Below are 27,826 nucleotides of genomic sequence, written 5' to 3' on the forward strand. Positions count from 1 at the left end.
GTATTTTCAATCAATTATGTCCTTCTATTTAAAAAAAAACCCCACTCCGCAACCGTGCAGTGCCATGGCAGGGACCCGCGGTGGCAGGCACTGCCAGGCCCCGCTGCTCCCAGTACCGGCCGCGGCCTCCCCACCACCTGCTCGCCGCCCTGACTGCTGCACCGTTCCCCTGGCCCCCTGCAGCCCTCCGCATTGCACAGCCTCTCCGTGTTGCACTGCCCCCTTGCACCGCACTGCCCCCCTTGCACCGCACTGCCCCCCTTGCACCGCACTGCCCCCCTTGCACCGCACCCCCTCCTTCACCTTGCATTGCGCGGCTCCCCAGCATTGCACTCCCCCCCTGCACACTGCTCGGCCTCCTAACAGTGCCCCCCGGCCACTACAGGCCCCCCAACATTGCACTCCCCCCTCACCTTGCACCGCACGACCCCCCAGCATTGCAAATCCCGACGTTGCATGCCCCGCCCCCCCCCCGCACACACAGCCCAGCATTGCATCCCACCCACGACACTGCACAACCCCTTCACCTTGCACTGCACGGCCCCCCCATTGCACACACACCCTACCACGTTGCACGGTCCCCCAACACTGCCCGCCCCTTCACCCTGCACCGCGCGACCCCCCAGTATTGCAAATCCCCCCACACTGCACCCCCCCACATCGCATGGCCCGCTAGCATTGCGCCCCCGCCATTGCACAGCCCCTTCTCCCTGCGCCGCACGCCCCCCGCAGCATTGCAAACCCCGCCACAGTGCACATCCATTACACAGTCCCTTCCCGTTGCATCGCACGACCCCCCAGCATCGCGACCCCCCCCCACATGGCACGTCCCCGTAACGCTGCACCGCACGCCCCCCCAAGCATTGCGTCCCCCGCCTCGCACGCCACCCCCCGCGCTGCACACACAGCCCAGCATTGCACAGCTCCCCCCCGCCCCGACCTGCTGGCAGCGCGGCGGAGTCGGTGCCTGGCTCCGGCCCGTTCCCCTCTCGCCGCCGCCTTTGATCGCTGCCGGCCCTCGGGGTCCGCCCGGGGACCGGTGGTTGTAGGAAGGGGGGCGGGAGGGGGAAGCCTAGAAACTGCCCCCGCTTCCCCCCGTCGCCGTCCCCCCCCATCAGGGGCCTCCTTGAAACTGCGCGCGGGGCTCGTCATCACCAGTCGGAGGGGCCGGCCAATCAGCAGCTTGTTTACACTGCATGATTGACAGCGGGCTGGCGGAATGCCAGCCAATCAGCACGCGAGGGCGGGGTTGCGTTGCAGCGGGGGTTGCATTGCACCGAAGCAATGCAACCCCCGCTGCAACGCAACCCCGCCTGCGCCGCAGTGCGCATGCGCACTCCTCCTGGTTCTTCCCACCCCTCCCATTCATCCGCTGGGCTTGAATTAGGCGCCGCCACTTAACGTCGTAACCTTCGTCGCTTTCTGATTGGCAGGCGCCTGGCGGGGCGCCAGCCTATTGGAAGGCTTTTCGGCGTGACGCGTCGCCGTGCGAGGAAGGATAGAATAAACCGGGGGGGGGCGGCATGCATGTTAATGGGCGGCTGGGGCGCGAGCGCCGCGCGGCGGCCAATCACGGCGGGGGCGCGCGCGCGGGTGCGCGAGGGGCACGCGCTTATTAGCATGCGGGGCGCGTCGCCCGGCGGAGTGCGCGGCGTGAGCGGGGAGGCGCGGCGGGGTCCCCCCCCCCCCCCCCTTCCAACCCCCCCCCTCCTTTCCACCCCCCCTCCCCCCCCCGCACACCCCCCCCACCCCCCCCACCCCCCCCCGGTTCCCTTTGCTGCAGGAGCAGCCGGTGCATGGGCAGTGCACGGGCACCGGCAGGAGCACGCTGCGCACCCCGCCAGGGCCGCCCCGCGCCGGCGGGACCGCACTCGCCCCGCGCGCGGAACGCCCCTCCGGTAAGTAACTGCGACCGTACGGGCGATTGCTGCTGCTGCTGCTGCTGTTGTTGTTGTTTGGGGTTTATTTTCATTTTTGGCGCTTTGCTATTTTTTTTTTGGTTTAATTTTTTTTTGCTTTAATTTTTTTGGCTCTGATTTTTTTTGGTTTAATTTTTTTCTTGCCTTTTTTTTTTGCTTTATTTTTTCGGCTTAATTTTATTGCATTTTTCTGCCGTAATGTTATTGCTTTATTTTTTTCTGCCGTAATGTTATTGCATTAATTTTTTCTGCTTTAATTTTATTGCGTTAATTTTTCTGCTCCGGTCTTTCGCGTTACTCTTTTTTTCTTTCAATCTTTTCGCACTAAAATATTTTTCTCCTTTTTTTTTTTACCGCGTTAAAATTTCTTTGCGTTCATTTTTTTTATTTTGCACGAAAATATTTTTTTTTGCATTAACCTTTTACACAACGATATTTTCGGCGTTAAAAAAAAATAATATCTGCGCGTCCAAAATCTCCGCCTTCAAATTTTGTGCGTTAAAACGTTTTTCTGCATCGAACCTTTTCGGTGTTCAGTGGGGTTTTATTTTTGCCTTAATTATTTCCCATTAAAATTTTTTGGCGTTACGTTTGTGTGGGTTTTTTTAACCTTAAAAAATTGTCCTTTTTGCTTTGCTTTTTTTCAATTTTATTTAAAAAAAATACTTTTTGTTTGTTTGTTTGAGCTGTGCGCCTGTTTCTCTTTCCCGGGGCTGCCCTCCGCCGCCCCCAGCGCAGCTCGGGCGCGCTCGCCCCGCGGCCCCCGGGCCCTGCAGCCCCGGCCGGGCGGGGGAAGGTCGGGGGCCCTCGGCCGCGCTCGCTGCTCCGCGCCCCTTTGTTCGCCGCGGCCCGGCCCCGGCCCCGTGGGTCCCCGCCGGATCGGGCCCGCCGGCCCCGCCGCCGAGCGCAGAACAATGCCCCGGCGGGCCCGGCGCACCGGGCAGGCTCGGCGCTGCCGCGGGCGGGCTCCGCCAGCCGGGGCGATGCCGGGGAGCGGCGGCCGTGCAGCCCCGCGGCGGGGGAAGCGGGAAGCGGGCAGGGGAAGACGCCGTGCGGCGGGGAAACAACGGGGCGCCGGGGCAGCCGAAAGCAGGCGGGCCCTGAGCGGCGGGGGAGCCCGGTCGCTGCGGCGGGAGGGAGCAGCCGTGGGGGGTTACGGGAAGCGGACGCCGGAGCAGGGACGGGGCCGTGCGGCGGGGCCCGAGCGCCGGGGCAGCGGGGCCGTGCCCCGGGGCAGGGTGGGGAGGCCGGAGCTCCGGGAGCACCGGGGAAGCGGGGGGTGCGCGTAGTGGGGGCACTGGGTAAACTGGGGCTTGTGCATGGGGGGTGCTGGGGGAACGGGGGGGGGGGCTGCACTTCGGGGGTGGGGGTGAATGTGGTTTACCGTGGGCGAGGGGAAACGGGGGACCTGCGGGTGGGGGTACCGGAAGGGATGGGGGCTGTGAGCTGGGGAAACTGGGGACCTGCGGGTGAGGGGTACTGGAGGGAACGGGGGCTGTGGGCTGGGGAAACTGGGATCCCGCGGGTGGGGGGTACCGGAAAAAAACGGGCAGCGTACTGGGGAGACTAGGGACCTGCGCGTGGGGATACCGGAAAAAAAGGGGGCTGCGTACTGGACAAATAGGGGAACGGGGCCACGGGGGGGCCGCCGCCCCGGGCTGGCCGCGCTCTCACTCTCCTTTCTCTCCCGTGCGGCAGGAGCGGAGGATGAGCCGGGAGCCCCGGGGCGCAGCGCGGCGCGCCGCCCCCGCCGCCAACCCGCCGCGGCGCTGAGCATCGCCGGGTGCCCCCGGCATGGACGGCCGTGACTTCGCGCCCCCGCCGCGGCTGCTGTCGGAGCGGGGCGGCCTGGGCCACCGGCACGGCGCGGGGCGCGGGGCGGGCGCGGCGCACGGGGCCGTGCAGCCCCCCGGACACTTCCAGCCCACCAAGTACTTCCCCGCGCCCATCTCCATGGCCACGCACACAGGTCAGAAGGGCCGCGCGCGGGGGCCGGGGGGGGCGCGGGGACCCGCCGCGGCACGGGGGGCTCGGCCTCCCCCTTTGTGCCGCTCCGGCTGTCACCGCGCCCGGAGGGGGGTTTGGCGGGGGGGCTCACGCACACCGCGAGCATCTCCCTGCTCCGCCGGCGCGGGAGGAGCGCGACCCCCGGGCCGGCCCGGCGAGCGCTCGGTGCCCGGGCGCGGAGGCGCGTTCTGGGCGGGCGCGGCGGCCGTTGCGCGCGGGGCCGCGGCGGGGGGAGGCCCCCGAGCCCCGGCTCGGTGCAAAGCGCCGCCGTGTCAGGGTGCGAGGGGCCCCGCAGCGCTTCGCTCCGCGGCTGCTGCCCCGCCGGGGGCGGACAAAGCGCGGCACCGGCACCGGGCTCGTCGGCGGCGGCACTGCCCGCTCGGCTTTGTGCCGCGCTCGGCCGGGCTCTGAGCGGGACGCGCCGCACAGGCTGGGGGGGGCACGGGCCCCCGGGGGGGCGCCGGCGGCGGGGGGGGCCGGTGCCGCCGAGCTGCGGGGGTGCCGGGCCGGTGCGCGGCCGCTCGCTCGGCGCTGCCGGGCCCCGCTTCCCGCCGGCGCAGGCGGCGCTCGGTGTCCGCGCCGCAGCACGGCGGCAGCGCCGGTTATTGTCGCCGCCTTGATGAGCTGTGAATACTAATAAAATTATATCTGCTTTAATGGGATTACAATTAGTGCGTGGATTAGGGCGGGGGGCACGGCAGGGCCGGCGCGGGGGGGTGGTGGTGGTGGTGGTCGCGGGGGTCCGCGGCTCCTGCAAGGAGGCGGAAAGCGGGGGGCACCGGGGGGTGCCGGGGAGGCGGCGCCGGATCGGGCCCGCAGCCGGGGCGGTTTCGCTTTGTGCCGGCCGCCACCGCGCTGTAGCCGGGCCCCCCACCGGGCTGGGGGGGACACACCCACCCTGGCCTTCCTCCGGCTTTGGGGTGCGGGGGGCCCGGGGGGGGCTTGCTGCCCATCCTCGGGGGGAAGGGGCCCCTCTCCGGCTCTTGGTGGTCGGAGAGGGGGGAGGGGGATCCCCGGGGGATGCCAGCGCCTGGGTGCTGCTGGCTTCCCTCCGGCTCCTTGGCCTGGCGGTGTCCCCGCGGTGGCGGCCACCGGACCCTCACGCCCGCCGGGGCCTGGGCGACACATGGGAGCCCGAACGCACGGAGGTTGTTAAAATAACATGGATCAGGCTAAAAATACCCCGGCAGAAACTCGCCTTAAAAAAAAAAAAAAAAAAACAAAAAAAAAAAAAAAAAAAAGAGAGAGAAGCCAAACCTAACAACAGAAAGAGCTAAAAATATTCCCGGCTTTGGCAGGGCCGGCACAGCCGGAGCCGATCGCGGCGAGCCGCGCTCGGAGGCTCCCGCGCCTACGGCAGCATTGCTGGAGTGATGGAGCTGATGCTTTAGTGCCCGATGCGGGGTGGGGGCTGGCAGGAGAGGGGTGTCTGGGCTTGGCACCCCAGTGTTCCCCGCAGCGCGGCCGTGCCGTGTGGCCGGGAGCCGTGGCAGCATGCGTGGAGCGGTAATTAATGCCCATGACTGATAATTACCCCACCCAGCAAATACAACCCAGCCGGCGGTTTGCCGGGCGGCTGTAGCGGTGGCGGGGCTGGCATGGCACGCGGCGGCTGGGGGGCTCCAGCCACGCTCCCCCAAATGGCTCCCGCCGGCAGGCCGGACTACAGCTCCCAGGAGCCTTTGCCGAGGGCCGGAGGCCGCCCTGCCAAGGGGAGATAAAAACTGTTTAGCTTCATTTTATTAAAGCCATAATTCAGGGCTGCACAGTTATTGCAAACAAATGCTTTGGTTTGCGCCTGGTTTTGGCACCGGCACCATGCAAACGATGGTGTGAGGCAGCACCGGGGGCCGGAGCATGGGGTGCTGCGGCAGTGCCCGCTGCTGGGGGGCCAGGGACCCCCGGAGCTGGCCAGGCTGCGGTGCAGCCCCCGGGCACAGCCTGGTGGGGGACCGCGGTCCCACCACCGGTGCCAGCACGCCTGTGCTGAGCGGGGCCGGGGGTCCCAATGGCCCTGCCGCAGGCAGGCGGTGGGAACCTTTGGCAGAGGCTCAGCCGAGCCTGTGCGTTGTGCCGGGGCCTCAATTTTTGCCCCTTTGATGTTTTTACGGACTAACAGATACACTTGAGCTGGTGTCAGGCTGTTTCACCATGGCGGAGCCCTCGGTGCATTGCAATGTATAGCAGTGCCGGGGGGGCTCAAAGTAGCACCAGGCTTTGCCAGGAGCACCAGTGCCGTGGCAGTGCTGGCGTGCGGCTTGACCCCAGTGCTGCTGCATTGCAAACTGGTGCCGGTTTGCATGCCGGTGTGACGGTTTGCTGCTTGCAGCCTGGTGCTGGTTTGCATCCAGGCTGGCCCCAGCGGTGCCGGTGTGCATCCTGGCACGGGTGTGCATGCTGGTGGCGGTGGAGGGTGCAGTGAGCCGGCAGCGTGGTGCTGGCAGCCGGCTGAGCTCCCGCAGCTGTCCCCCTCCCTGGATTAAGTTGCAGGCTGGGCACTGCACGGGTTCCCCAGTGTGGCTGGGGGTGGATGGCAGGGGGCAGGTGGGGACAGTGGCCCCTGGCTGGGGTGTTGATGTGGGGCCGGGTGCCAATGCTGCAGCCGTTCCACATTGCGGCTTCCTCATTAATGACCGAAGATGGGGTCTGACAAGGGGCTGGGAGGCCACGGCACAGCTCCAGCATGGCCGTGGTGTGGGGGCTCCCCACTCCCCCTCTCGGCACCACATGCCAGCCCGGCCGCGCTGCCGCATGCGCTGCATTTTAAAAAGTAGGTGTCAAAGTTAAAACAGATTTTGAGATTAACTCGTCTGCTCCTCGTTAGCCACACTTGTGCCGGGGTGGCCGGGGGGACGCGCACACACGCGCCCACATGCATCCAGCGTGAAGAGCGGGATGTTGAGAACCCCAGATCCTGGGGAGTTACCCTGGAGTGGTTTCATCTGTTCGTTAGCGATTAGCTGGATCCGTGCGGAGATGCTGCTGCGTGCCGGGGCCTGGGGGGACACGGCGGTGTGATCCAGGCAGCTGCTGGGAGCCCTGGTCACCACTGGTAAATGCAGTCATTGTCCCAAACTGGGGGCATGCACGGGGTCTCAGCACCCCGGGCTGCAGGCCTTTACCTCCTGTCCCTGAACCCCTGGAGCTGCCTGGCATGGGGGGGTGGTCCCCTGCTGGGGAGGGGTTGGGACAGTGCCTCTGGCAGTGCTGCCACCAGGTTCTGTGGGCCAAGCACCGCATGCGCAGTGGGCTTGGCTGACCCTCGAGGGGGGACTGGGGGTGTGGACAGGCTCCACAGAGCATCTGGGTGCCCCTCTGAGCACCCCGACTCCTCGGGACACCCCCAGCCCCGAGTGTCGCCACCCCCCTGCCGCAGCCAGTTCCTCTCCTGGTGCTGAGGGCAGCGATATGTGACAGCCAAGCGGGGAATTACAGTTGAAAATAAAAATAGCAGGATTTGGCAATTCTGTGACTCTGCAGAGATTCACACGGGCTGCACCCCCCCTCCTGCCCACCCCATCCCCCCACCCCCCGGCAGTAAATAAACACTCACCCAATAATCTCATTTTTGGAGTTCTTTTTTATCAGCTCCATAAAACAAAACAGATGGGCACAGCGCGGCCCTGCCTGCTGCCCTGCCTGCCGCCCTGCCTGCCCCGCAGCATCGCCCCGGGCAGGATCTGACCCCACTGGGTGCTGGGGAGGGAGGGGGACACATCCTTGCAGCCCCTTGGCATTGCTCCCTTCTGCTCTGTGGATGGGTAGCTGGGACCCTGTGGGTGCAGGGCTTTGCAGGCGCTTGCACGTGGTAGGGGGTCACGAGGGCCCTGACTTTGGTGGGATTTCCTGGGGGGCGTCCATGTGCTTGGCCTCCATGGGAGAGCGGGTGTCTCTGGGGCTGTGTGGGGTGGCATGCTGGGACCCCCTGGGCCCTCCCTGGCTTCCCTGGGGTCCCAGTCTGTGCCAGGCCTGTGGCCGCTCCTAAAATGTCTTCTGGGCTTTGCAGGCCACGTGCGTCTGGTGTGCAAGTCGTGCATCGGTTGTGCACGTCGTGCATCGGTTGTGCAAGGCACGTGTGTTCACCAGCCAGGCAGGCAGTGTGTGTCACTCGTGCAAGGAGTGTGCACTGTGCGGTGCGCATCAGCCACGCAAGCCCCGTGCGAGCTGCGTGCACTGAGCGGTGGGTGCACACGCGGCCCCAGTGAGTGTGCGAGCAGCATCGTGCAGCTTCGGCAGCTCCAGCCTCCCCTTCCCTCCGCCGAAAGCCGACAGCTTGCGAGTGGCACTTAGCACGGAGCGACTGCCGTGTGATTACCCATCGGATAACGTTTTAATTGTACTTCTGGCACTCTGTCAAGCTAATTTGAACTGCATTTCAATATTACAGCATTTATTTAGTGCCATAACAATATGGATTAATCTTAAATTATAACACCGAGGAAATTATATTACACTTATTTCCTATTTGCCAAATATTTAAAGGGGCCGCGTGGGTTGCAAAGTGCGTGGCGCGGGGGGGGGGGGCGGGGTGTGACGGCTGCATCCAGCCCCCTGCCTGAGTCGGGGGACTGGGGCTGGCACCTCCCCGGGGTGCCCGGCCGTGGGGATGCGGGGCGGGAGGGTCCCAGGCCAGCTCCCGGCCCAGGCCCCGCTCGGAATGTTCCAGCCCCGAAATAGCCGAGAGAGTAACCCAACCCCACGCCCCACGCACATCCCAGCCGCCACGGGGACCCGGGAACTGTCACCTCACCTGGGTGTGTCCAGCGCAGCCCCCCTCCTGGAAATGGAGCTCCAGGGTGCACCCACACCGGGGGGGGGGCTGGTGGCTGCAGCTCCCACCTTCCTGGAGGTGCAGGGAGGGAGCTGGGGACCCACTCCCTTTCCTGGCAGCGCTGCCCCCAGCTGCCGGCCCCCCGCCCAGGAACCTGCTGGACCGGAGCAGCTGTGGCCAGAGTGACCCCCCCGCCGGGGCTATGGCCCCCCCCACACCCGCCTTGGCCCTGCTTGCTGGCAGGGAAACTTTCTGTCTTCCCGGCACATTCCCATCTGTGCCGTGCAAGCACGGGAACGATGAGCGAGCGGCTTGGGTGGGGAGCGCCCCTTGCTGCTCCCCCCTGCCGGGTCCAGCCAACACCCACCCCCCCAGCCCGCATCCCCCTGCTGCTGTCGGTGAGGTTGTGCTGAGCCCTGGCATGCTTGTCACACGTGTGACCTGTGGATTTGGGGCCAAGGTGACAAGCACCTCCCCTGCCCTCCCAGCTGTGGTTTGGTGGTGCTGAGGGGGAAGTGGCTTCGCTTTCCTCTTAACCCTTGCCTGGTGCAGCCGGCTCCCCCCAGCCCCATTTGGAAGGTCCTGGGTGCCGCTGGCCCCCCAACAGGCTGGCACGCCCCTGGTCCTGCCTCAGTTTCCCTGCTGGCCATTCTACAGTGTCCAGCCCGGCATGGGGAAGAGCGTGGTGTGACCAGGGCTGTGCCAGGGTAGTTGTGGGGTGGCCGGGGACAGCACGGTGCCTGCGTGGCCGTGCTGGAGCTCCAGTTCCCAGCATGGGCACGAGGTGCAAAGCCCCAAAATGCCACCGGAGTCGAGGCCCGGGGCCACCCTTCCATCCCACCTTGGGGGATTTTCTTGCTGGTTGTGCCGGTGCCAGAGCTGGGAGTGGTGCTGGTGGGGCTGACTCATGGTGCTGGCTGTGGGGAGCCTGGCCAGGGAGTTCCCAGGCTGATGCTGCCCGGGGGGGACCCTGCTGCCCATCTGCCCCTGGCTGGCAGCTGGCACCTCAGTGTCCCAGCACAGGGCTCTGGCAGTGCCTGCTCGTGGGGGAGATGAGTTGTGCACGGTCTCAGGGACCCTTCCCCGCTCTCACTGGCAGCGTGGGCAGAGCCGTGGGGCTGCCTTCTGCACCATGTCACCGACCGTGCTGTGCCATGCCATGCCAAGCTGCGCCATGTCACCGAGCCGTGCCACGCTGGGCACGGGGCAGAGCATGGGCACGCGAGGCGGGTGGGAATGGCACGGCCAGCGCGTGCCGCGGGATCTGGCGGTGCCAGTGGGTGTGAGTCAGCGGGTGGGAGGTGTGGGGAGCGGCGGCCGCGGCCCCACCAGTCCCGCCGGGATGCTCCGCGCCAGCTCGGCCCCGCCGCGATCCGGGGAGGGGGGGTTTATTTTTTTACAGCCTGTTTCACAGCTTCCAGAAAAGGCTCGTTCTGGAAACCTCGGCTTCCTGCCCGGCGCAGCCGCCCGGCACGCTGCCGGCTCCACGCCCTGCGGCAGGGTCCCCCGTCACAGCTGGGGCTGGGGGCTCATCGGGCGGTTGCCCATGGGCAGCAGCGGCCCCAGCTCCCCGGGGATGCGTTGGCACGGCCTGGCCGGCCGGTGTGACGTGCCCACCCGTGTCCCGGTGGGTGCTGGCGGCGTAGGGGGGCAGCGTCCGGCTCCGGGGGCGCGCGGTGCCGGTTCCCAGGGCCGCGGGCAGGGTGTGGCCGTGCCCCCGGCCCACGCAGCCCCTGCCCGGGCTCAGCCCCCGGCCGGCCGGCGCAGGAAGGAGTGAGCTGCCTGAAACCACATCCCCGACACTCATCCCAGAGGCATCCCGGAGGGATTAGCCAGGGAGCGTGGGCCGGCTTAGAGAGCAAAGCAACGCTTCCTGCCCCGGCCCCGGCCGGGCGGTTGGCCAGCCCGGGCTCCTACACACCGAGCGGAGCCGTGCCGAGCTGAGCCGAGCCGGGGAGGGGTGGGCGGCCATAGTCCGCCAGCCCACGTCGGCACACACATGGACACAGGGCATGGGGCCATGCGGCAAGGGGTGGCCAGCTCCCCTCACCCCGGCTCCTGCCCAGCCGCTGGCCACTGGCTCTGATGTTTCCACCGTGATCTCAGGGCTGGGCTGGGATGGGGATCAGCCTCGAGGGGTGCTGGGGCCCCCCCCAGGCTGCAGCAAAGGCTGCCAGGGTCAGGGTGGGAGCTGCCCCCTTGCCCTGCACTTCCCATGCCAGCTGCGTCTTCCCCGCATGCATGCCCCTCCCTGCACACACATGCAGACATGCATGTGCACACACATGCAGCTCTGGCCCCCCACTGCAGTGTCCCAGCCCCAGGGAGGTGCTGCCCCAGTCACAGGTGGCTGTCCCTGTGTCCCCAGCCTTGCTGCCACCGCCTCCCCGGCACTGGCAGGGCTCCGGCTGCCACGGCTTGCAGCTGCCACAGCTGGCAGAGGGGTGACCCAGCTTGGCCTGCCACAGCACAGCATGGCACAGCTGGGCCCTGGGGAACTCGGGCTCATCCTGGCACCAGGGGCGGCCGGTGTCCCACAGTGGCTCAGAGCTGCTGCTGGAGCCAGGGGGAGAGCAGCGGTGTGGGGAGCCACACGCATGTGCAAAGCCTCCAATGTGCACACAGGGGCAGGGCAGGGTGCCAGTGCCCCTTGCACGGCTCTGCTGCATCTCACATGCCCTGGTGTGCACACAAGCCCTGGAGCTGGTGGGATGTGAGGGGCGTGCGTGCACAAGGGGTGTCATTGCATGAGTGATGTGTGTACTCATGGACCGTGCCATGCGTCCCTGAGAGGCCTGTGTGCACAAGGAATGTGTGTGTCCAAGAGGTGTGCCTGCACGAGGGATGCATGTGCACGAGCAGTGTGTGTGCACAAGAGGTGTGTGCACAAGGGATGCACGTGCACAAGAAGTGTGTGCATGAGGGGTGCACACCTGCAGTATGGGCTGCGTACAGCCCTGCAGCAGGTGTGTGCACATGAGCGAGCGTGGCAGTGGGGCAGGTGTGCAAGTGGGAGCATGGGCAGCCCTCCCTGACTCTCTCCTCTCCCCCTTGCAGCCGGCAGCGGCCTGATGGGGAACGCGCCCGCCTCCTCCTTCATGGGGGGCTTCCTGAGCAGCAGCCTGGGCTCAGGGGCACCCAGCCACCCCGCCGGCCCCGCCGCCTCCCCCCCGGAGCCAGCCTTCTGCGGGCCCCACTCCGGCACCTCCCAGATCTGGTTCTCACACTCCCACGAAGGTGAGCGGGCACCGCGGCAGGGATGGGTGGCAGCACCGTAGGGCAGGCAGGGGGGTGTCCCTGTGGGGGTCCCTGCAGGGTGGCCGGGATGCGGCTGGGGTTCTGCCTGGTGCTGGCGGGTGATGTCCAGCTGGCGCCCACACGGACGGGTTCAGACCTCCCAGGCAGCCGGCTGGCATGGGCATGCGGTTGGCACACAGTGAGCTTCGGGGTGGCAGCGGAGGTGGGGGCACAGCTGGCAGCGTGCCCCATGGACCCCCCGCCCATCCGTGGGGACCAGGTTCAGCCCCCTGCAGTTGTGGCTCAGGACGGGCTGGCAAGGCTCATGGCGGGCTGCGGACCCCCACCCCGTGCTGGGAGCCAGGCTGAGGCCAGGCCAGCTTGTGTCACTGGTGATGAACCAGGGGCTACTCTCCCCTCCTGCCGCAGCGACTCCCGTGCCAGGGCGGGCTGCAGCATGAGGACCTCAGGGTAGCGCACACAGACCCGGTTAAACACAGACCCCCTGCAGTGGGGCGCGGGGGTGCTCCCCGCAGCCCGGTGCTGCCCCTGGCACCCCGCGGCACGCTGGCATCCCTGTCCCCACCTGAGCGGCCGGAGTGAGGGCCGACAGAGTTAAGGCGCGGGGAGGTGGTATTGGCGCGGGGCCCTGGCAGCCAGCCCAGCTGGTAGTTTGACCGGCTGCCAGTTGGCTCCCAGCGTGCCGGGGCCTGCGCGGCGGGCCGGGGGGGCCGGGGGGGGCAGGCAGCGCACGCGGCTCCGGCAGCGCAGCGCCTGCCGCTGATGGACAGCCCGCCCGAGCGCCCCGGCTAACAATCCTGCGAGGGCTGTGCTGAGCCACCATGATAATGGCCACCGCCGCCGCGAGTCTGGGGGGTCTCAGCTCAGTGGTGGCTCCTGGGGGGTGTGTGGTGGTGGTGTCCCTGGCCTGGAGATGATTACAGGCTCCGTCAAAGCGTTTATGGCTGGAGCCATGCATAGCCAGGCTGCTGTGGTGCAGCGCGCTATGGCACAGCACAGAGATGCTGTGGGGTGCCTTGTGCCTGCGAGCGCACCCCAGCCCCCCTGACTGCCCTGCCCCCAGCCCCGGGGTACCCCCGCTTCTCCGGGAGCCTGGCCTCCACCTTCCTGCCCATGAGCCACCTGGACCACCATGGCAACAGCAACGTCCTCTACGGCCAGCACCGCTTCTATGAGAGCCAGAAAGGCAGGTACCGGGGTCCCAGCATGGTGCCGCGGTGCTACTGCAACTTCTGGGGCCGACTGGGGTCTGCCATGGGGGCACATGTCCCCAGCCCATCAGGGCACAGCAGAGAGGCCACAGGGCAGGGGGGGTGGCTCAGCACCCAGCATTCAGTGCTCAGCCCCCAGTGTCCAACGTTGGGGCGGGGGGCCGGTGGCAGAGCAAGCGCTGGGTCCCCAGGGAGGAGCGGGGCCGGCGGGTGTGGGGTGGTGGGCACCCGTCCCAGCCACTGCCGCTCTCGCTTTTCACAATATTGTGGCGGGCGCTTAATAGGGAACATTGTTTGGGTGGGAAATGGAGCTAATTAGGCCGTGCCTTCCCTCGCGCTCCTCCCCTCGTTAGCGGGGAGCTGGCGCTGGCATGGCTGTGGCCCCGGGTGCCTGCACCGTGCCGTGGTTTGGCGGCGGGGGGTGCTGGGAGGGCTCACCCGTTTGCCCTCCCCTCCAGATAACTTCTACCTGCGCAACCTGCCCGCCCAACCCGCCCTGCTCCCCGCCAGCCATGGCTTCCCCGGCATCGCCCGCGCCGCCCCCGGGCCCCCCGCCAGCTCCTGCAGCCGGGAGCGGGAGGCCGGACCCCTACCCAAGACCCCTAAGGACTACGACCGCTTCCTGGCGAGCAAGGAGAAGGCAGGCAAGGGGGACCCCAAGGAGCGGCAACCTGAGGAGGACCCCAAGGAACGGCACAAGGCGGTGCTGCCAGTGCCGCCGGAGGGGCACTGCAAGGAGGGGCTGCCCCCCCGGGGGGCTGGCGACAGCCACCCCAAGCACCTCGCCTCCTGCCTGCTGGGTGCCAAGGGGCTGGAAGGTGACGCCAGGCGCACCATGCTGCCCAGCTGTGCCGGCAGCGCCCTGCCCCGCACCGGCCGCTGCAGTGCCAAGGAGCCGTGCCGGGGCGAGCGGGAGCCGGGTGTCCCCGAGGTGCCGCAGCCCTACGGGGAGTGTGTGGAGCGGCGGCAGATGCTGCACCACGCTGTTTCCTACGCTGTGCCCACCGGGCCGGCCCCACTCGGACCTGCCGCTGGCTCCTTCCCCTGCCTGCAGCTGCACACTGGCCCCGAGGTGCTGTGCCCGCTGCCGGAGCCGGCCGGCCGGGAGCTGAAGCTGAGCGGGGCCACACTGGTGCCCTCGGTGGGCCACCTCACGGACAAGAGCCGCTCCTTCCAGGTTGCGGCGGAGGCCGGTGGGCTGGAGCGTGCCGAGGGCAAGGAGCGGCATGCCGAGGTGGGGGCCGAGCCCCCAGCTACTTATGGCGGCCCCTTCCACCATCCGCTGAAGGCGGAGGGTCCGGCGGAGCGGCGGCTGGAGTGGGGGGGTCCCGGTGCCCGACTGAAGGGGCTGGAGTACCTGGGTGGGGGGTCGGCTGAGGGGCCCCCCTTCACCAGCCGGGATCCTGCAACCAAGGGTGCTCTGGAGAAGGGCTACTTTGAGGTGCCGCCAGCGCCCGACTGCTCCCGCGCCGCCCGCCCCGACCCGCTGGGTGTCCGGGTTGGCCCCTCCTGCTGCACTTTAGAGAAGGGTCCCCCGAAAGACCCCCCACCGGTGCCGGGGCCCCAGAAGGTGGCACGGATCCGGCACCAGCAGCACCCAGAGGTGGAGGCGGCTGGCACTGGCCCCGAGGGCAAGCGCAAACCCCTGGAGCTGAGCGCCCTGGGCTATGGCGGACCCCCCCTGCCCCCCTGGGGCGTGCAGGGCCAGGCCCCCCCCCTGGCCGTGCCGGAGGAGCGGAAGGGGCCTTACCTGGATCCCTTCGGCACGAGTCTGCAGCAGGCTGCGTTGATGACTCAGGGTCCAGTGCTGGGCCAGGAGGTGCCGGCTGCCCCGGATGAGGTGTCGGCCATGAAGAACCTGCTGAAATACAGCAACCAGGCGCTGCTGGGGGGGCAGAAGGGCCCCCCTTTCGTGGGGCTGGGGGGCGTCAAGGGCAGCTGCGCCCACCAGGACGCCAAGTTCCCTCCGGGGAAGGGGCAGCCGGAGCTGGAGCGGCCAGACTGTGCCCGCGGCCGGGAGCATGACGGGCTGGCCCCTGGCGAGGGCGAAGTGCGGCAGCCGCCCGTCGGCATCGCTGTGGCCGTGGCGCGGCAGAAGGACACGCTGGGGCGCCCCGAGCCCTCCTACGGTGGTGGTGGCTCCGGGCGGCAGGGCCGGGCGGCCGCTGGCATCAAAGGTAGGGCCCAGGCTGGGGGTGCCGGGGGGATGGCGGGGAGTTGGGGGACCATGCTGATGCCACCATCCTGTCCCTGGCACAGCAGGCACTGCGCGGCCCATGCACCTCATCGACCTGGAGGCAGAGGAGGAGCGGGGCCGGCTCTGCGAGGAGCGCCTGGGGCTGCCAGGGCGAGAGCTTCTTCTCCAGTAAGTGCAGTGATGGGGGGAGGCAGGGGGATCCCTGCCCACCAGGGCTTTTCCTTGCGGTGCCCTGTGCCAGCACTGTGCCCCATGCCTCGTGTCCCCTCTCTTCCCACAGGGACAACAAGGACCTGGTGGAGTTTGCCCGGATGCACCCGTCTGGGGGTTGTCCTGGGGAGCTGACCCCCCACCTGATGATTGCAGGGGGTTCCTCGCTGCCAGCGGGGCAGCTCGGGGGAGACCCTGCCACCCATGCCCACCCAGCACACACACACTGGCTGCCGCGCACCCGCAGCCCCTCCATCTGGATGGGGGGACATTCCTATGGTCAGTGCCACCAGCAAATGCGATGTGGGGGGCTGTGGAAGTGGAGGCTGGATGGGTGTTGACCCCCCTCCAGCAGCGGGGTGCTGCCCCCTCTCTGGCACTGACAGCCCCCCCTGCCCCATAGGCATCGGCCACCCCGCGCTGCACCAGAACTTGCCGCCTGCCTTCCCTGCCTCCATGCCCAGCACCATGCAGCCCGTCTTCCCCCTCTCCCAGGACCCCCCTGCCCAGCTTGTCATCCTGCCTACCGAGCCCCCCACCCATGGCACCCCACACACACTGGGTGAGGCTGGGATGGGGGATGGCCATGGGAACCCCCCTGCCTTGTGCTGGGGGGTCCTGTGAGCACTGCTGTGGGGTTTGGGGCTGGGGGTGCTGGTGGGGAGGAGGCTGGGGGGTCCCTGGAGGGTGCAGGGTGGGAGATGCGGTCCCTGGAGGTGCTGCTGGGGGTGCAGGGTGGGAGATTTGATGCGTGTGGGTGCTTGCAGGGCTCAGGTGCCCCACTGGGGTCTGTGGGGTGACCCCGAGCCAGGTCCCTGGTTGACCCCCTGTCTCCGGCAGCCGACGTGATGGACCAGGCGTCGCTGTGGCCCCCCATGTACCCGGGCCGGGGCCCCAGCGCCCACCTGCAGCACACGGGGCAGCTGCCCGTGTACTCGCGCTCGCAGTTCCTGCGGCAGCAGGAGCTCTATGCGCTGCAGCAGCAGCAGCGGGCGGCCCAGGCTCTCGAGATCCAGCGCCAGGCACATGTCCAGGTGCCCGGGGGGCAGGGGGTGGCAGGGAGGGCGGTCCGGGGGGCTGGGGTGTGAGATAATGCTGTGTGAGATAGAGGGGCTGGGGTTGGGCTGTGTGGGGCTGGGCAGGGGGATTCAGGGTAGGGCTGGGGGGCTGGGACTGGCCTGTGGGTCTGGGCTGGGGGATGCGGGGCAGGCTGGTGGGGCAGGGGCTGGGCTGGGGGATGCGGGGCAGGCTGGTGGGGCAGGGGCTAGGCGGTGGGGCTGGCGTGTGCTGACCTCTGTGTGTCCCCAGCGGAAGCCGGAAGAGCAGCCCCTGGAGCTGGAGGACGGGGGTCCTGAGAAGCCTCTCAAACCCTCCCACAAAGCAGTTGCCTTAAACCCCCCGGCCAAGGGTCTGTCCTCGGCAGCCCCCGGGCCCCCCAAGCTGTCCCCTTGCTGCCACTCTCCGGCCTTGCGGCACCCGGCCAAGTGCCCCGTGACCCTCCCTGCGGCCCCCTGCACTTTACCCGTCTGCCCCGCTGCCAGCTCTGCTGTGGCCCCCCGCTCCCCAGCCGACAGCCCCCTGCCCGTCCAGAGCAAGGGCAGCGATGGCGAGGACAAGCGCGGCGAGGGGCAGCCACCCCGCGACTACCCCAAGTCCCTGGAGCCAGGTAGGACCGTGACGGCAGTGAGGAGGAGGAGGAAGGTGGCTGGGGGTGCCAGGGGGTCCCTGCTGAGCATCACCCTGTTCCCCACAGACCTGCCCCCCGGCTACAGCTACCCTGCGGCCAGCATGGGCTTCTCCGAGGCGCACTCGGCCGAGCCGGCGGACCCTGACACTATGCATGCTGGCTCACCACCGGCTGAGCCCGAGCAGTCCCGGACCTTCAGCCCTGCTGGGGAGGTGCTGCGGGAGCCAGGGCCCCTGCGGGAGCCGCCAACCGGGGGAGCGATGGCCGAGAGTCCCGGGACGCTGCTGCACCGCCACCACCTCCTGCTCACCCCGGGACCCCTCTGCGGGGAGCGGGGGCCGGCCCCGGCCGTGGGGGCTGCCGAGGAGCGGGCACCGGTGCCCTTCGGGGTGTGCCGGGAGGCAGCTCAGGGAGCACTGGAGCAAAGCCCGCTGGAGCAGCAGCACCCGGTGCCTGTGGTGGGGGGCTCCCCGCTGCCCCCCACTGTGGAGGAGGAGGAAGAGGAAGAGGAGGATGAGGAGGGTGACAGTGATGGCTCAGAACCAGAAGGCAGCTGCGATGAGGAGGATGGCGACAGCCCTGGCGGGCAGCAGGGCTGCCTGGGTGGGCTGGAAGCGCTGATTGCTGCTGGCATCGACCTGGGGGAGCTGCCGGCACTAGGCTCACCCGGGGAGCCCCCCCCGGCTCCCCCTGCGCTACCCCCCTGTGCCTCAGGGATCCCTGGCATCGCCCTGCTCAGTGAGCTCGCTGACCTGGAGCTGCACCGGCGCCGCTGCGACCTGGCACTGGAAGGTGAGTGTCCCCCAACACCCCAGTGCCCCCTGCCCCGCAGTTGTGTGCCCTGGGCCCCCTGCCCGTGGGGTGGCGGTGGGTACCCTGTGCGTGGCATGCAGCTGAGGGGTCGTGCGGTGCTTGTGAAATGGAGGGTTCGTGCAGTAAGTGCAGGGGGGGGTTGGTGCAGCTTGTGTGCATTGGAGGCCTGTGCAGTGTGGGTGCACGGAGGGGGCTGTGCAGGGCGTGTGCAGTGGGTGGCTGGTGCAGCACGTGTGCATTGGAGGCCTGTGCAGCAAATGTGCAACGGAGGGTTCGTGCAGCAAGTGTGCACTGGAAGGGCTGTGCAGCGCAAGCAAGAGCGGGGCTACTTTTGCGTGAACTGTGGCACAAGCGGGGCCAGGCAGTGCATGTGTTGGCAGCGGGGAAGGGGCTGCATGGGTGCTGCGGTGGAGCGCTGCATGGGTGCTGGCGGTGCGGTGTGGTGCAGCGGCCAGCTCCTGCTCGCCGCCCCTGGCTGGCTCCGGGGCTCAGATCCAGTGCTGGCTCCAGGCAGGCGCTGGGATTCCCTCCCGGCTCGGCTTCCCCAGGGAATCCCGGGGGCCCCAGCGGGGAAGGCCGTCCTGGCGTGTCCCCAGCGCTGCTGCGGGCGGGTGGTGCAGGGCGGGCGCGTGGCGGCGGGGCGCGTGTGCTCTGTGCTGCCCGTGGCTGTGACGCCGTGGGACGGGGACGGCGGGGGGGCAGCCGGGGGGCCCCGCTCACCAGCTCAGATGGGGCAGCCGGATGGGGAGCGTCACTGCATCCCTCCCAGCCCAGCCTTGGCTGCGCTCACTGATGAGTTCATTGCTGGCCACCGCAGCGTGCTGGCCCCCCAGCCCCACGGCCGCCCGTGGGCATTGACCATGCTGCACATGCAGTGCCCTGCGTGCTGGGGTGTCATGCTCATACATGGTGCCCCACAGCACCACGGCGTGCCCCACAGCCCTGCCTGCCCCACAGCCATACCCATCCTCACCCTACACGGCCCCAGTAGCTGTGCTGGTGCCACCGTGGTGTATGCACGCGTGGGGCAGCCAGTGCCAGCCCTGCTGACCTCCTGTCCTGGTAGGGGGGGACGAGGACCTGCTGGCCTTCAACCTGCAGAACCTGGCCACGGTGGCGGCCGCCTGGTCGCTGGTGGAGGCGGCCAGCCGGGAGGGCAGCCCGCCAGCGCTCAGCCCCCTGCCCGCCTCCCCGCCACCCCGCTCCCGCATCCCCCGCCGCAAGTACACCTGGACACCTAAAACCAAGGCTGTGAGTGTCTCCCTCGCATGCAGCTGGGGCGGGAGGCGGGATGAGTTGTGCCCAGTCTCAGCCTTGGGGCCGAGGCTGCCAGCACCGCCAGCTGCCCACATGCCCCCCACCCTGCCCTGGCCCCCAGGTTTGCCCCCTGAAGGCGGCCATTGAGCAGCTCAACACGCAGGAGGTGGAGGTGCGGATGCGGCTGGCCGAGCTCCAGCGCCGCTACAAGGAGAAGCAGCGGGAGCTGGTGAAGCTGCAGAGGCGGCATGACCACGAGTATGTCCCCGTCCTCATCCCAGATGGGTCCCGTGGGTAGGGGCACGGGGCGGGGGCAGGGGGGCAGCGCCCTCCACCGAGTGGGATGGCAGTGGTGGTCACCAGTGCGATGAGTTTGGGGCCGTCCTCAGCCCGGCTCGGCGGAGGGGCACCGCCTGCGGCGGCCGTGTGGCTCAGGGTGCCCCTGGTCTTGCTGCGGCTGCAGGCGTGACGAGAGCTCCCGGAGCCCGGCGCGGCGCGGCCCGGGGCGGCCGAGGAAGCGCAAGCACTCCAGCACGCTGGGCAGGGCCGAGAGCCGCAAGGTCAAGTGAGTGACCGGTGCCGCGTGCCCTCTGTGTCCCCAGGGATGGGCCACCAGCCCCACCACCGGGGGGCTGCCCGTCCCACCGTGGAGGTGGCGGCGCTCGGGGGCTGCCCCATCGCATCCCCCCATCAACAGCTGCTGTGTCTGGGGTGTCTGCCCGCTTGCTCCAGTGCGTTCCCACTCCCAGCCCGCCAGCGGCGGGAAGGGGCGGGGGGGGGGGGCGGGGGGGGGCGGGGCTCAACTGGGCGGCAGCACCGCGTCCCCCCCGCACCGGCCGCGGGAGCAGCGTTGCATAAAAGCCTCTTTATCTGCGCCATATAAAGCCATTGGTCACGCTGCAGCGGCGTTCATCGCTGCCGGCGCTTTATTATTACCCATTAGCCGCCCGGCGCAGCCGTTTCCCCACTCCCGGGCCCTGTATAATTGTCCTTCTCCGCTACAAATTGCCTCTCCCGACAGGCCCATTTGCATAAATCCTCTGAGCGAGTCCAAACACGCTTGGAGCGTGTGTGCGCACACAGCCCCCAGCCCCCCCGTTCGGTAATAACAGTTAAATCTGTGCTAAATGGTTCCTTCAATTAAGACGGAGGGGAAGGAAAAAAAAATTAATCTCTAGGTTTTATGTCACAAAACATTAGTGAGCGAGTGAAGGTTACAGAGGGGGGAAAAGGAAGGTGGGGAGCCGGCAGCTGGCAGCAGCTGGGGGTGCTAGATGCGACCTGGAGTGCAGGGTCCACCCAGGGCTGCAGGATGCAACCAGGAGTGCAGGATCCAGGCAGGGGTCTGGTGGGTGCCGTGCCCATGCCGTGCTCCCCGCCAGGGCGGTGAAGACCAGCCTGTCCCTGCTGTGTGCTGAGCTGCGGGGGGACCCCGAGCCCAAGAAGAAGAGGAGCAAGCTGGCCGAAGCAGCCTTCGGCAGCCTCAAAGGCTCCCCGGTGAGTGCATCCCCACCATGGGCAAACACCCACCGGGGTTGGGGGGTGCCAGCCCCCTCCCGAGCCTCCCTGTGCCCCCCAGGAGAAGGTGCGCTGCAAGAAGAGCGGCTCGCAGGGCAAGCTGGCCTGCAAGGTGGCACACAAGGTGTCACAGCTGAAGCAGAAGGTGAAGAGCAAAGGGCTGCCTGCCGGCATCAGCCCCTTCCGCCGGAAAGACCCCAACCCTGGTGGCCGTATCCAGAAGAAGCTGTCCCGTCCCAAGAGCTCCAAGGCCACCAAGTACCAGCCGCAGGACTCTGACCCTCGCCAGCTGGCAGGCTTCAAAGGCAAGGCTGGCATCGGGCTGGGGGTCTGGCATTGGGCTGAGGGTGCAGAGCCTGGCCTGAGGCTGGGGGGTCTGGTGTCGGGCTGGGGGTGCAGGGTCCAGCATCACACTGGGGGTCTGGCATCAGGCTTGGGGTGCAGAGTGGGTGCCAGGGGGCCAGGACAAGGGAGCATCCAGCTGAAGGTGTAGGGGGCTGGCTTGTGCCAGGGGGTCATGCAGGACCCCAGCTCACCCCACCGTGCGCAGGGAAGCAGTGTCTCCCTGGTCATGGGGAGAGTACGTGGGCCACCCCTGGGTGTGCAGGGTCCCTCACTGCCATCCCCTCCTCTGCAGATGAGCACGATGGGGACACAGACAGCGAGGACGGTGACGACGAGCCAGGCCTGTCCCTGCCGCCATCAGTGCCCATGGCCGTGCTGGGACCCTCCCCATCCTCTGTGGTGAAGATGGAGGCCAACGAAAAGGCAAAGAAGAAGAAGGAAAGGCAGGGACTGCTAGGTAATGGGGTCACCCCACTGGGATGCCGGGGGGATGCAGGGGACAGGGACCCCCTGGGTGCACGTGCCGGGCTGGGTGGGCACCCACTGGGTGCCCTGAGCCCCGTGCCCCCCTGCAGGACCCTGCCGCCTCGGCAGCCCCGAGGGTGAGGTGAAGATCAAGCGGCGGCCGGTGAAGCCGGGGGCTGGCAAGCTGGAGAAGGTGCCGGTGCGGCGGAAGGCAGGCGGCTGTGAGGAGGGCGGCAAGAAGAAGCTGAAGGCCAAGCCCAAGGAGAGCCTCCGGCCACCAGCCCCCAGCGGCCCCAGTGCCCCCGGCCCCGCTGGCAGCCTCTTCACCGGCACGGACCCCCGGCACTTCGGGATGAGGGACGAGGGGGCTCGCCTGGCCAGCGAGAGGCTGAAGAAAGCCACGCGCAAGAGCAAGGTGCTGCAGTCGGCCCTGCGGGTGAGCATGGGGCAGGGGGTGGGGGGCACCCGTGGGCTGGGGGCAGAGGGATGGTTGCGGGGTTTGTACGGGCTGGGGTTGCTGGGCTGTTTAGGGGGCTCTGGTGGGACCTTGGGGTGCAGGGGCTGGGTGGAGGGTTTGCACGGGCTGGGGGGGCTCCAGTGGGACCTTGGGGTGCAGAGGGATGGGTGCAGGGTTTGGAGGGGCTGGGGGGGCTCCAGTGAGACCATGGGGTGCAGAGGGATGGGTGCGAGTTTTGCACTGGCAGTAGGTGCAGGTGGGGCTGGGAGGCAGCAGCGTAGGGCCTGGGGGTACTGAGGTAGTTGGGAGGCACCGGTGGGCCCCAGGGGGCTGGGGTCACAGGGTGGGGGGCCACTGCTGGTCAGCTCTGACCCACCTCCCACAGCGGAAGAATGGGGCCCTGTCACTGGCCCTCTCCCCCCGGAGCGCCAAGACCATCCTGAGCAAGGGCAAGAAGCTGGCCAAGGTGAAGAGCAAAGTGGCCACCAAGCAGGTGAGAGGCAGGGGCTGGACCCCTGCCCCAGCACCAACCCCCCCAGCACCCACCACCTGCCCTGAGCTCCCTCTCCTGCAGTGCAAGGGCCGGGCGGTCAGCAAGCTGCTGGAGAGCTTCACCGTGGAGGATGACTTTGACTTCGATGACAACAGCAGCTTCTCAGAGGAGGAGGAGGGGGGCTGCCTGGCGGGGGTGGCCCGGGGGGGGCACCGCTCCCCCCTGCCCCATGCCTGTGCCATCCAGAAGGAGGATCTGCGGGATGGGCTGCACATCCTCATCCCCAAGGAGGATAGCCTGCTCTACGCAGGCAGTGTCCGCACCATCCAGCCCCCCGACATGTGAGTGGGGGCCGGGGTGGGGATCCCTGATGTGGGTGGGGATACTGGGGTGGCTCAGTGGGCGCTGAGCCTTGCTCCATGCCCCCTCCCCAGCTACAGCATCATCATCGAGGGCGAGCGGGGGAACCGGCAGCGTATCTACTCGCAGGAGCAGCTGCTGCAGGAGGCGGTGAGCAGGGCAGGGGGCCGGGGCGGGGGTCCCGGTGGGCAGCACACCCCGCGGAGCCCAGCACGCCGCTTCCCCGCAGGTCCTCGACATCCGGCCCCAGTCACGCCACAGCCTCCCACCAGGCACCCGCGTCTGCGCCTACTGGAGCCAGAAATCCCGGTGCCTCTACCCAGGGAACGTGGTGAGAGGTGAGGAACAGCGGTGGGCAGCTGGGGGGGCCAGGAGGCTGCTGGCAGGGCAGTGGGGTGTTGGGGACCCCAGCCCCATCCTGACAGCCCTCCCCATGCTGCAGGCTCCTCCAGCGACGAGGAGGAGGATGACCCCGAAGCAGTGATGGTGGAGTTTGATGACGGGGACACGGGACACATCGCTGTCTCCAACATCCGCCTGCTGCCCCCCGACTTCAAGATCCAGTGTGAGTGGGCCGGGGTGGGGGCCACGGGTAGGGGACAGGCAGGGGGCAGCAGGGCCATCCCTGACCCCACACTCTGCCCACAGGCACTGAGCCGTCCCCAGCGCTGCTGGTCTCCAGCTCCTGCCGGCGGACGAAGCGGTCCTGTGGCAGTGTGATTCCCCCCAGCGAGCTGCCTGCCAGCCTCTGCGCAGACCGCCACGACGGCCCTGAGCCCCCCAAGAACCCGGGCAAGAAGGCAGCCAGCAAGGAGAAAAGCGGTATGGGGGGTGCTGCCACTTGCAGACCACCTTCTCATGGGGTGCCCAAGAGGGGGCACCGGCAGCACTGGTGTAAGGGACACTGGGATGCAGGGCAGGGTGCTGGGGTGCCAGGCAAGGTGCTGGGATGCAGGGGAAGGATGCTGAGATGCAGGGAAGGATGCTGGGATGCTGGCCAGGGTGCTGGGATGTGGGGAAGGTTGCTGGGAAGCAGGGAAGGATGCAGGGATGCAGGGACAGATGCTAGGATGCGGGGAAGCAGGGCAAGGTGCTGGGATGTGGGGAAGGATGCTGGGAAGCAGGACTGGGTGCAGCGCCAGGATGGAGGAAGGGGATGGTGCAGGGTGCTGCAGTGACGGGGGAAAGATGAGGCCACAGGGAAGGAGGTGCAGGGACAGGGGCAGTGCCAGAGCATCCTTGCCTCCCTCCATCCATCTCGTGGCCACCAGCCCTTCCTGACCCCCGTCTCCCGGCAGGCAAAGCTGTGGAAGTGCTGTCGGGGGCCAAGGCACCAGTGCTGAGTGACCCGTTCCTGGGGCGGCGTGGCGGGCCACTGCTGAGCTGGTCAGCGGTGGCGCAGACGAAGCGGAAGGCGTCGAGCAAGGGCACAGCCGTGCTGCAGAACCTCTTCCAGGTTAATGGCAGCACCAAGAAGCTACGGGCCAAAGAGGCCCTCTTCCCTGTGCACCACCACCTCGCCACCCCAGTCTTCGGCAACGGCTTTGGGGCTGACTCCTTCAGCCGCATTGCCAGCTCCTACGCCTCCTTTGGGGCGGGGGCCGGGCTGGTGCTGCCGGCCGCCCAGAAGCTCCTGCGCTCCAAGAAGGCCGAGCGGCTGGAGGCAGAAATGGGCAAAAGCGGCCGGAGAAAGGCGGGCAGCGAGTACCTGGTCAAGCTGGACCACGAAGGGGTGACGTCCCCCAAGAACAAGAACTGCAAGGCCCTGCTGCTGGCTGAGAAGGACTTTGGGGCCAAGCTGGAGCGGCCCCTGGCCAGCCACAGCTATGCCCACGCGGCGCTGGCCGGCAAGGACAGGAAGGGTCGGGCGCCCGTGCACCAGCTGCCGGTGGGGCTGGCGTTGCGGAAATACTCGGGCCAGGCCGAGTTCACCCTGAACTGCGACAGCGACTGCCACAGCTCCTACTCGGACATGGACGAGGACGAGGAGGCGGCTGGGCTGGGCACCGACGTGCCCTCACGCTTTATGACCCGCCTCTCCGTTTCTTCCTCTTCCTCGGGCTCTTCCACCTCCTCCAGCTCCGGCTCCATCACCACCTCCAGCCTCTGCTCCTCTGACAACGAGGATTCCTCCTACAGCTCTGAGGATGAGGACTCCACGCTGCTGCTCCAGACCTGCCTCTCCCACCCGGTGCCAGCGCTGCTGGCGCAGCCGGAGGCCCTGCGCTCCAAGAGCAGCACGCCGCAGCGCTGCTTCCTCACCAAGGCTGCCGCCACCGGTCCCAAGGCCAAGCTCAAGCGCAAGGAGGCCCTCAGCTTCTCCAAAGCCAAAGAGTTCTCCCGGAGGCAGCGCCTGCCCTCGGTGGAAAACCGGCCAAAGATCTCCGCCTTCCTGCCTGCGCGCCAGCTCTGGAGGTGGTCGGGGAACCCCACGCAGGTACAGCTGGCACCCGGGCAAAGAGCAGGCAGGGGACATGGATGGAGGTGTATGGGTGCATGGCAGGGTGCACTGGGTGGGGTGCATGGAGCAGAGTGCATGGCCATGTGCATGGGGGCAGGTGCATGAGTGCAGGAGGCAGGCTGCATGGGTGCAGGTGTATGGGTGCATGGTGTGTGAGGTGGAGTGTGTGGCTGCAGGGGTATGGGTGTATGGGGCAAGGGGCAGGGTGCAAGGGGCAGGGTGCATGGGTGCCTGGCAGGCTGCCTGTGTTCACAGGGCAAAGCACATGGGGCATGGGTGCAAGGAGCACAGGTGTAGGATATGGTGTAGAGTGTGTGGGTACAGCAAAGTGCCTGGGGATGCAGGGCAGGGTGCAAGGGTGCATGGTAGTCTGTCCATGTGTGTGCAACAGGAGGCATGGGCCTGGTTGCATGAGTGCAGGTCCACAGGGTGGGGTACATGGCAGGGTGCCTGTGTGTGCAGGGCAGGGTGCATGGGGCAGGGTGTGTGGGCGCAGGGCGCACAGGTATGTGGCAGGGAGCCAGGCGTTGTGGGGCAGGGTCCTGGAGCACATGGGGCACAGCACCTGGGTGCTGAGGGCAGGGTGCCTGGGTGCACCAGCTGTGACACCTGGGTGCACAGGATGGGCTCACTGGACACAGTGCCCAGCACAGGGTGCTGGTTACACTGGCTGTGGCACTTGGGTGCACAGGGCTGGATGGGTGCTGTGGGAGCATCCCACCCTGGCACTGCCTTCCCCGGTGCCTGGGGTCTCACCAGGCTGGCAGGGTGGGTGTGTGTGGGGTCAGGAGTCCCTGTGCCGTCCCTGACCTCCCTGCTCCCCCTGGCAGCGGCGGGGCATGAAGGGCAAGGCGCGGAAGCTGTTCTACAAGGCCATCGTGCGCGGCAAGGAGACGCTGCGCATCGGGGACTGCGCCGTCTTCCTCTCGGCCGGGCGGCCCAACCTGCCCTACATCGGGCGCATCGAGAGCATGTGGGAGTCCTGGGGCAGCAACATGGTGGTCAAGGTCAAGTGGTTCTACCACCCTGAGGAGACCAAGCTGGGCAAGCGGCAGAGCGACGGCAAGGTGCGGGGGGAGCCGGGGCAGGGTGGCGGGGTGGCACAGCGGTGAGGGGCCGGCTGGTGACGCCACCTTGTCCCCCTGCAGAACGCCCTGTACCAGTCGTGCCACGAGGACGAGAACGACGTGCAGACCATCTCCCACAAGTGCCAGGTGGTGGGACGGGAGCACTATGAGCAGATGACCCGCAGCAAGAAATACCAGGACCGGCAGGACCTCTACTACCTGGCGGGCACCTACGACCCCACCACGGGCCGGCTGGTGACTGCCGACGGGGTGCCCATCCTCTGCTGACCCCTGTGCCCACCCCAGGTGCAGGGAGGGGGACTGGGACAGGCAGCCCCCCCACGTGCCCCCTCCGGCGCAGGGCTACTTCCCGGCAATTATGCAAAGCCCGGGGTGGCTGGGGCTGGGGGTGCGGGGGCATCGTTGCAGGGGGCGCAGGGGGGGGCTCCCCTACAAGCCATACTTTCCCTAGTACCTCTGACTGTTTGCCAGCAGGTAAAGCAGAAATCAGGTGTGTTGTTCTATTTATTTTGCGTGTAAATATTGTATTTCTTCCGGGAAGTTTTATGGAAAACAGACAAACCGACAAAAAAAAATACAACAAAAAAAAACAAATAAAAAAATAATAATAATAAGGGGCAGGGGGGTGGGGGGTGCGTTTCCGTTTCAGTGCACTGTTTCCCCCAGCCTGGCTGGGACGAGGACAGCGGGGGAGCTCTGTATATAGGGGGGACACGGCGGCGGGGCAGGGGGCTCGGCCCCCAGCGCAGTGGCAAGCAGGGGGGGGTGGAGGGGGGGGGGGGCTGGCAGGGCGGCTCTCCCAGCCCCCCCCGGCGGTCCTGTCACTGCCTGGCCCCAGTGCAATAGCGGGGCGGCTGCGGTGCCGGTGGACGCTGGCCCGTCCCGCCGCTGCCTGCCGCTGCCCGCCGCTGCCCCGTGCTGTAAATGTGTACAGGCCGCACAGCGGTGGGGGCTTTTCCAGTGTAAACACTAAAAAAAAAAAAACAAACAAAAAAAAAACAACCACAAGACAAAAAAAAATCCCAACAATAAAAAAAAAGAAAAAAAAAGGAAAAAAGGATTAAAAACACAAAGGTTTTATGAACAGCAAACTCTATGTAAAGGCCTTTTAGTATGGAACTTTTTTATTGATAACTTGGCTTATGAATAAATATATGAACCGTTGCTGGTGCCGCCTCTGCTCTCTGCTCTGCCTCAGTTTCCCTCCGGGTGCAGCCACCCCCTGCCAGGTCACCCCGCCACACCCCCCGGGCACCCGCAGGGGCCACCCCAGCTCGCCACAGGCAGGAGCTGGGCAGGGTGCCGGGGC

The 27,826-nt window shown here is 67.4% G+C and overlaps 1 protein-coding gene across 1 annotated transcript; it reads left to right on the forward strand.

Moving 5' to 3' along the window:
* The first annotated feature begins 1,772 nt into the window (after nucleotides 1-1,772).
* On the forward strand, nucleotides 1,773-27,681 carry BAHCC1 (BAH domain and coiled-coil containing 1). Its single transcript, XM_037404093.1, has 27 exons — nucleotides 1,773-1,898; nucleotides 3,618-3,888; nucleotides 11,755-11,934; nucleotides 13,019-13,141; nucleotides 13,625-15,343; nucleotides 15,426-15,531; nucleotides 15,644-15,852; nucleotides 15,977-16,135; nucleotides 16,414-16,607; nucleotides 16,882-17,239; nucleotides 17,327-18,052; nucleotides 19,140-19,324; nucleotides 19,452-19,588; nucleotides 19,794-19,895; nucleotides 20,713-20,827; nucleotides 20,910-21,153; nucleotides 21,486-21,650; nucleotides 21,769-22,094; nucleotides 22,501-22,608; nucleotides 22,690-22,949; nucleotides 23,043-23,118; nucleotides 23,198-23,306; nucleotides 23,411-23,533; nucleotides 23,617-23,790; nucleotides 24,267-25,405; nucleotides 26,260-26,496; nucleotides 26,578-27,681. Exons 2-27 carry the CDS (start codon nucleotides 3,714-3,716, stop codon nucleotides 26,782-26,784), a joined length of 7,656 nt encoding a protein of 2,551 aa, XP_037259990.1. The 5' UTR covers nucleotides 1,773-1,898; nucleotides 3,618-3,713; the 3' UTR covers nucleotides 26,785-27,681.
* The last annotated feature ends 145 nt before the right edge of the window (nucleotides 27,682-27,826 follow it).

This window comes from Falco rusticolus, chromosome 1 (assembly GCF_015220075.1).
Source record: "Falco rusticolus isolate bFalRus1 chromosome 1, bFalRus1.pri, whole genome shotgun sequence".
Taxonomy (NCBI): domain Eukaryota; kingdom Metazoa; phylum Chordata; class Aves; order Falconiformes; family Falconidae; genus Falco; species Falco rusticolus.

Excerpts from the sequence above, each read along its gene's own strand:
- BAHCC1 (XM_037404093.1), top strand. The coding sequence starts at position 3,714 with ATGGACGGCCGTGACTTCGCGCCCCCGCCGCGGCTGCTGTCGGAGCGG. Across the intron at positions 15,344-15,425 it reads GGCGGCCGCTGGCATCAAAG|CAGGCACTGCGCGGCCCATG; the intron begins GTAGGGCCCAGG and ends TCCCTGGCACAG. Across the intron at positions 22,609-22,689 it reads GCAAAGTGGCCACCAAGCAG|TGCAAGGGCCGGGCGGTCAG; the intron begins GTGAGAGGCAGG and ends CCTCTCCTGCAG.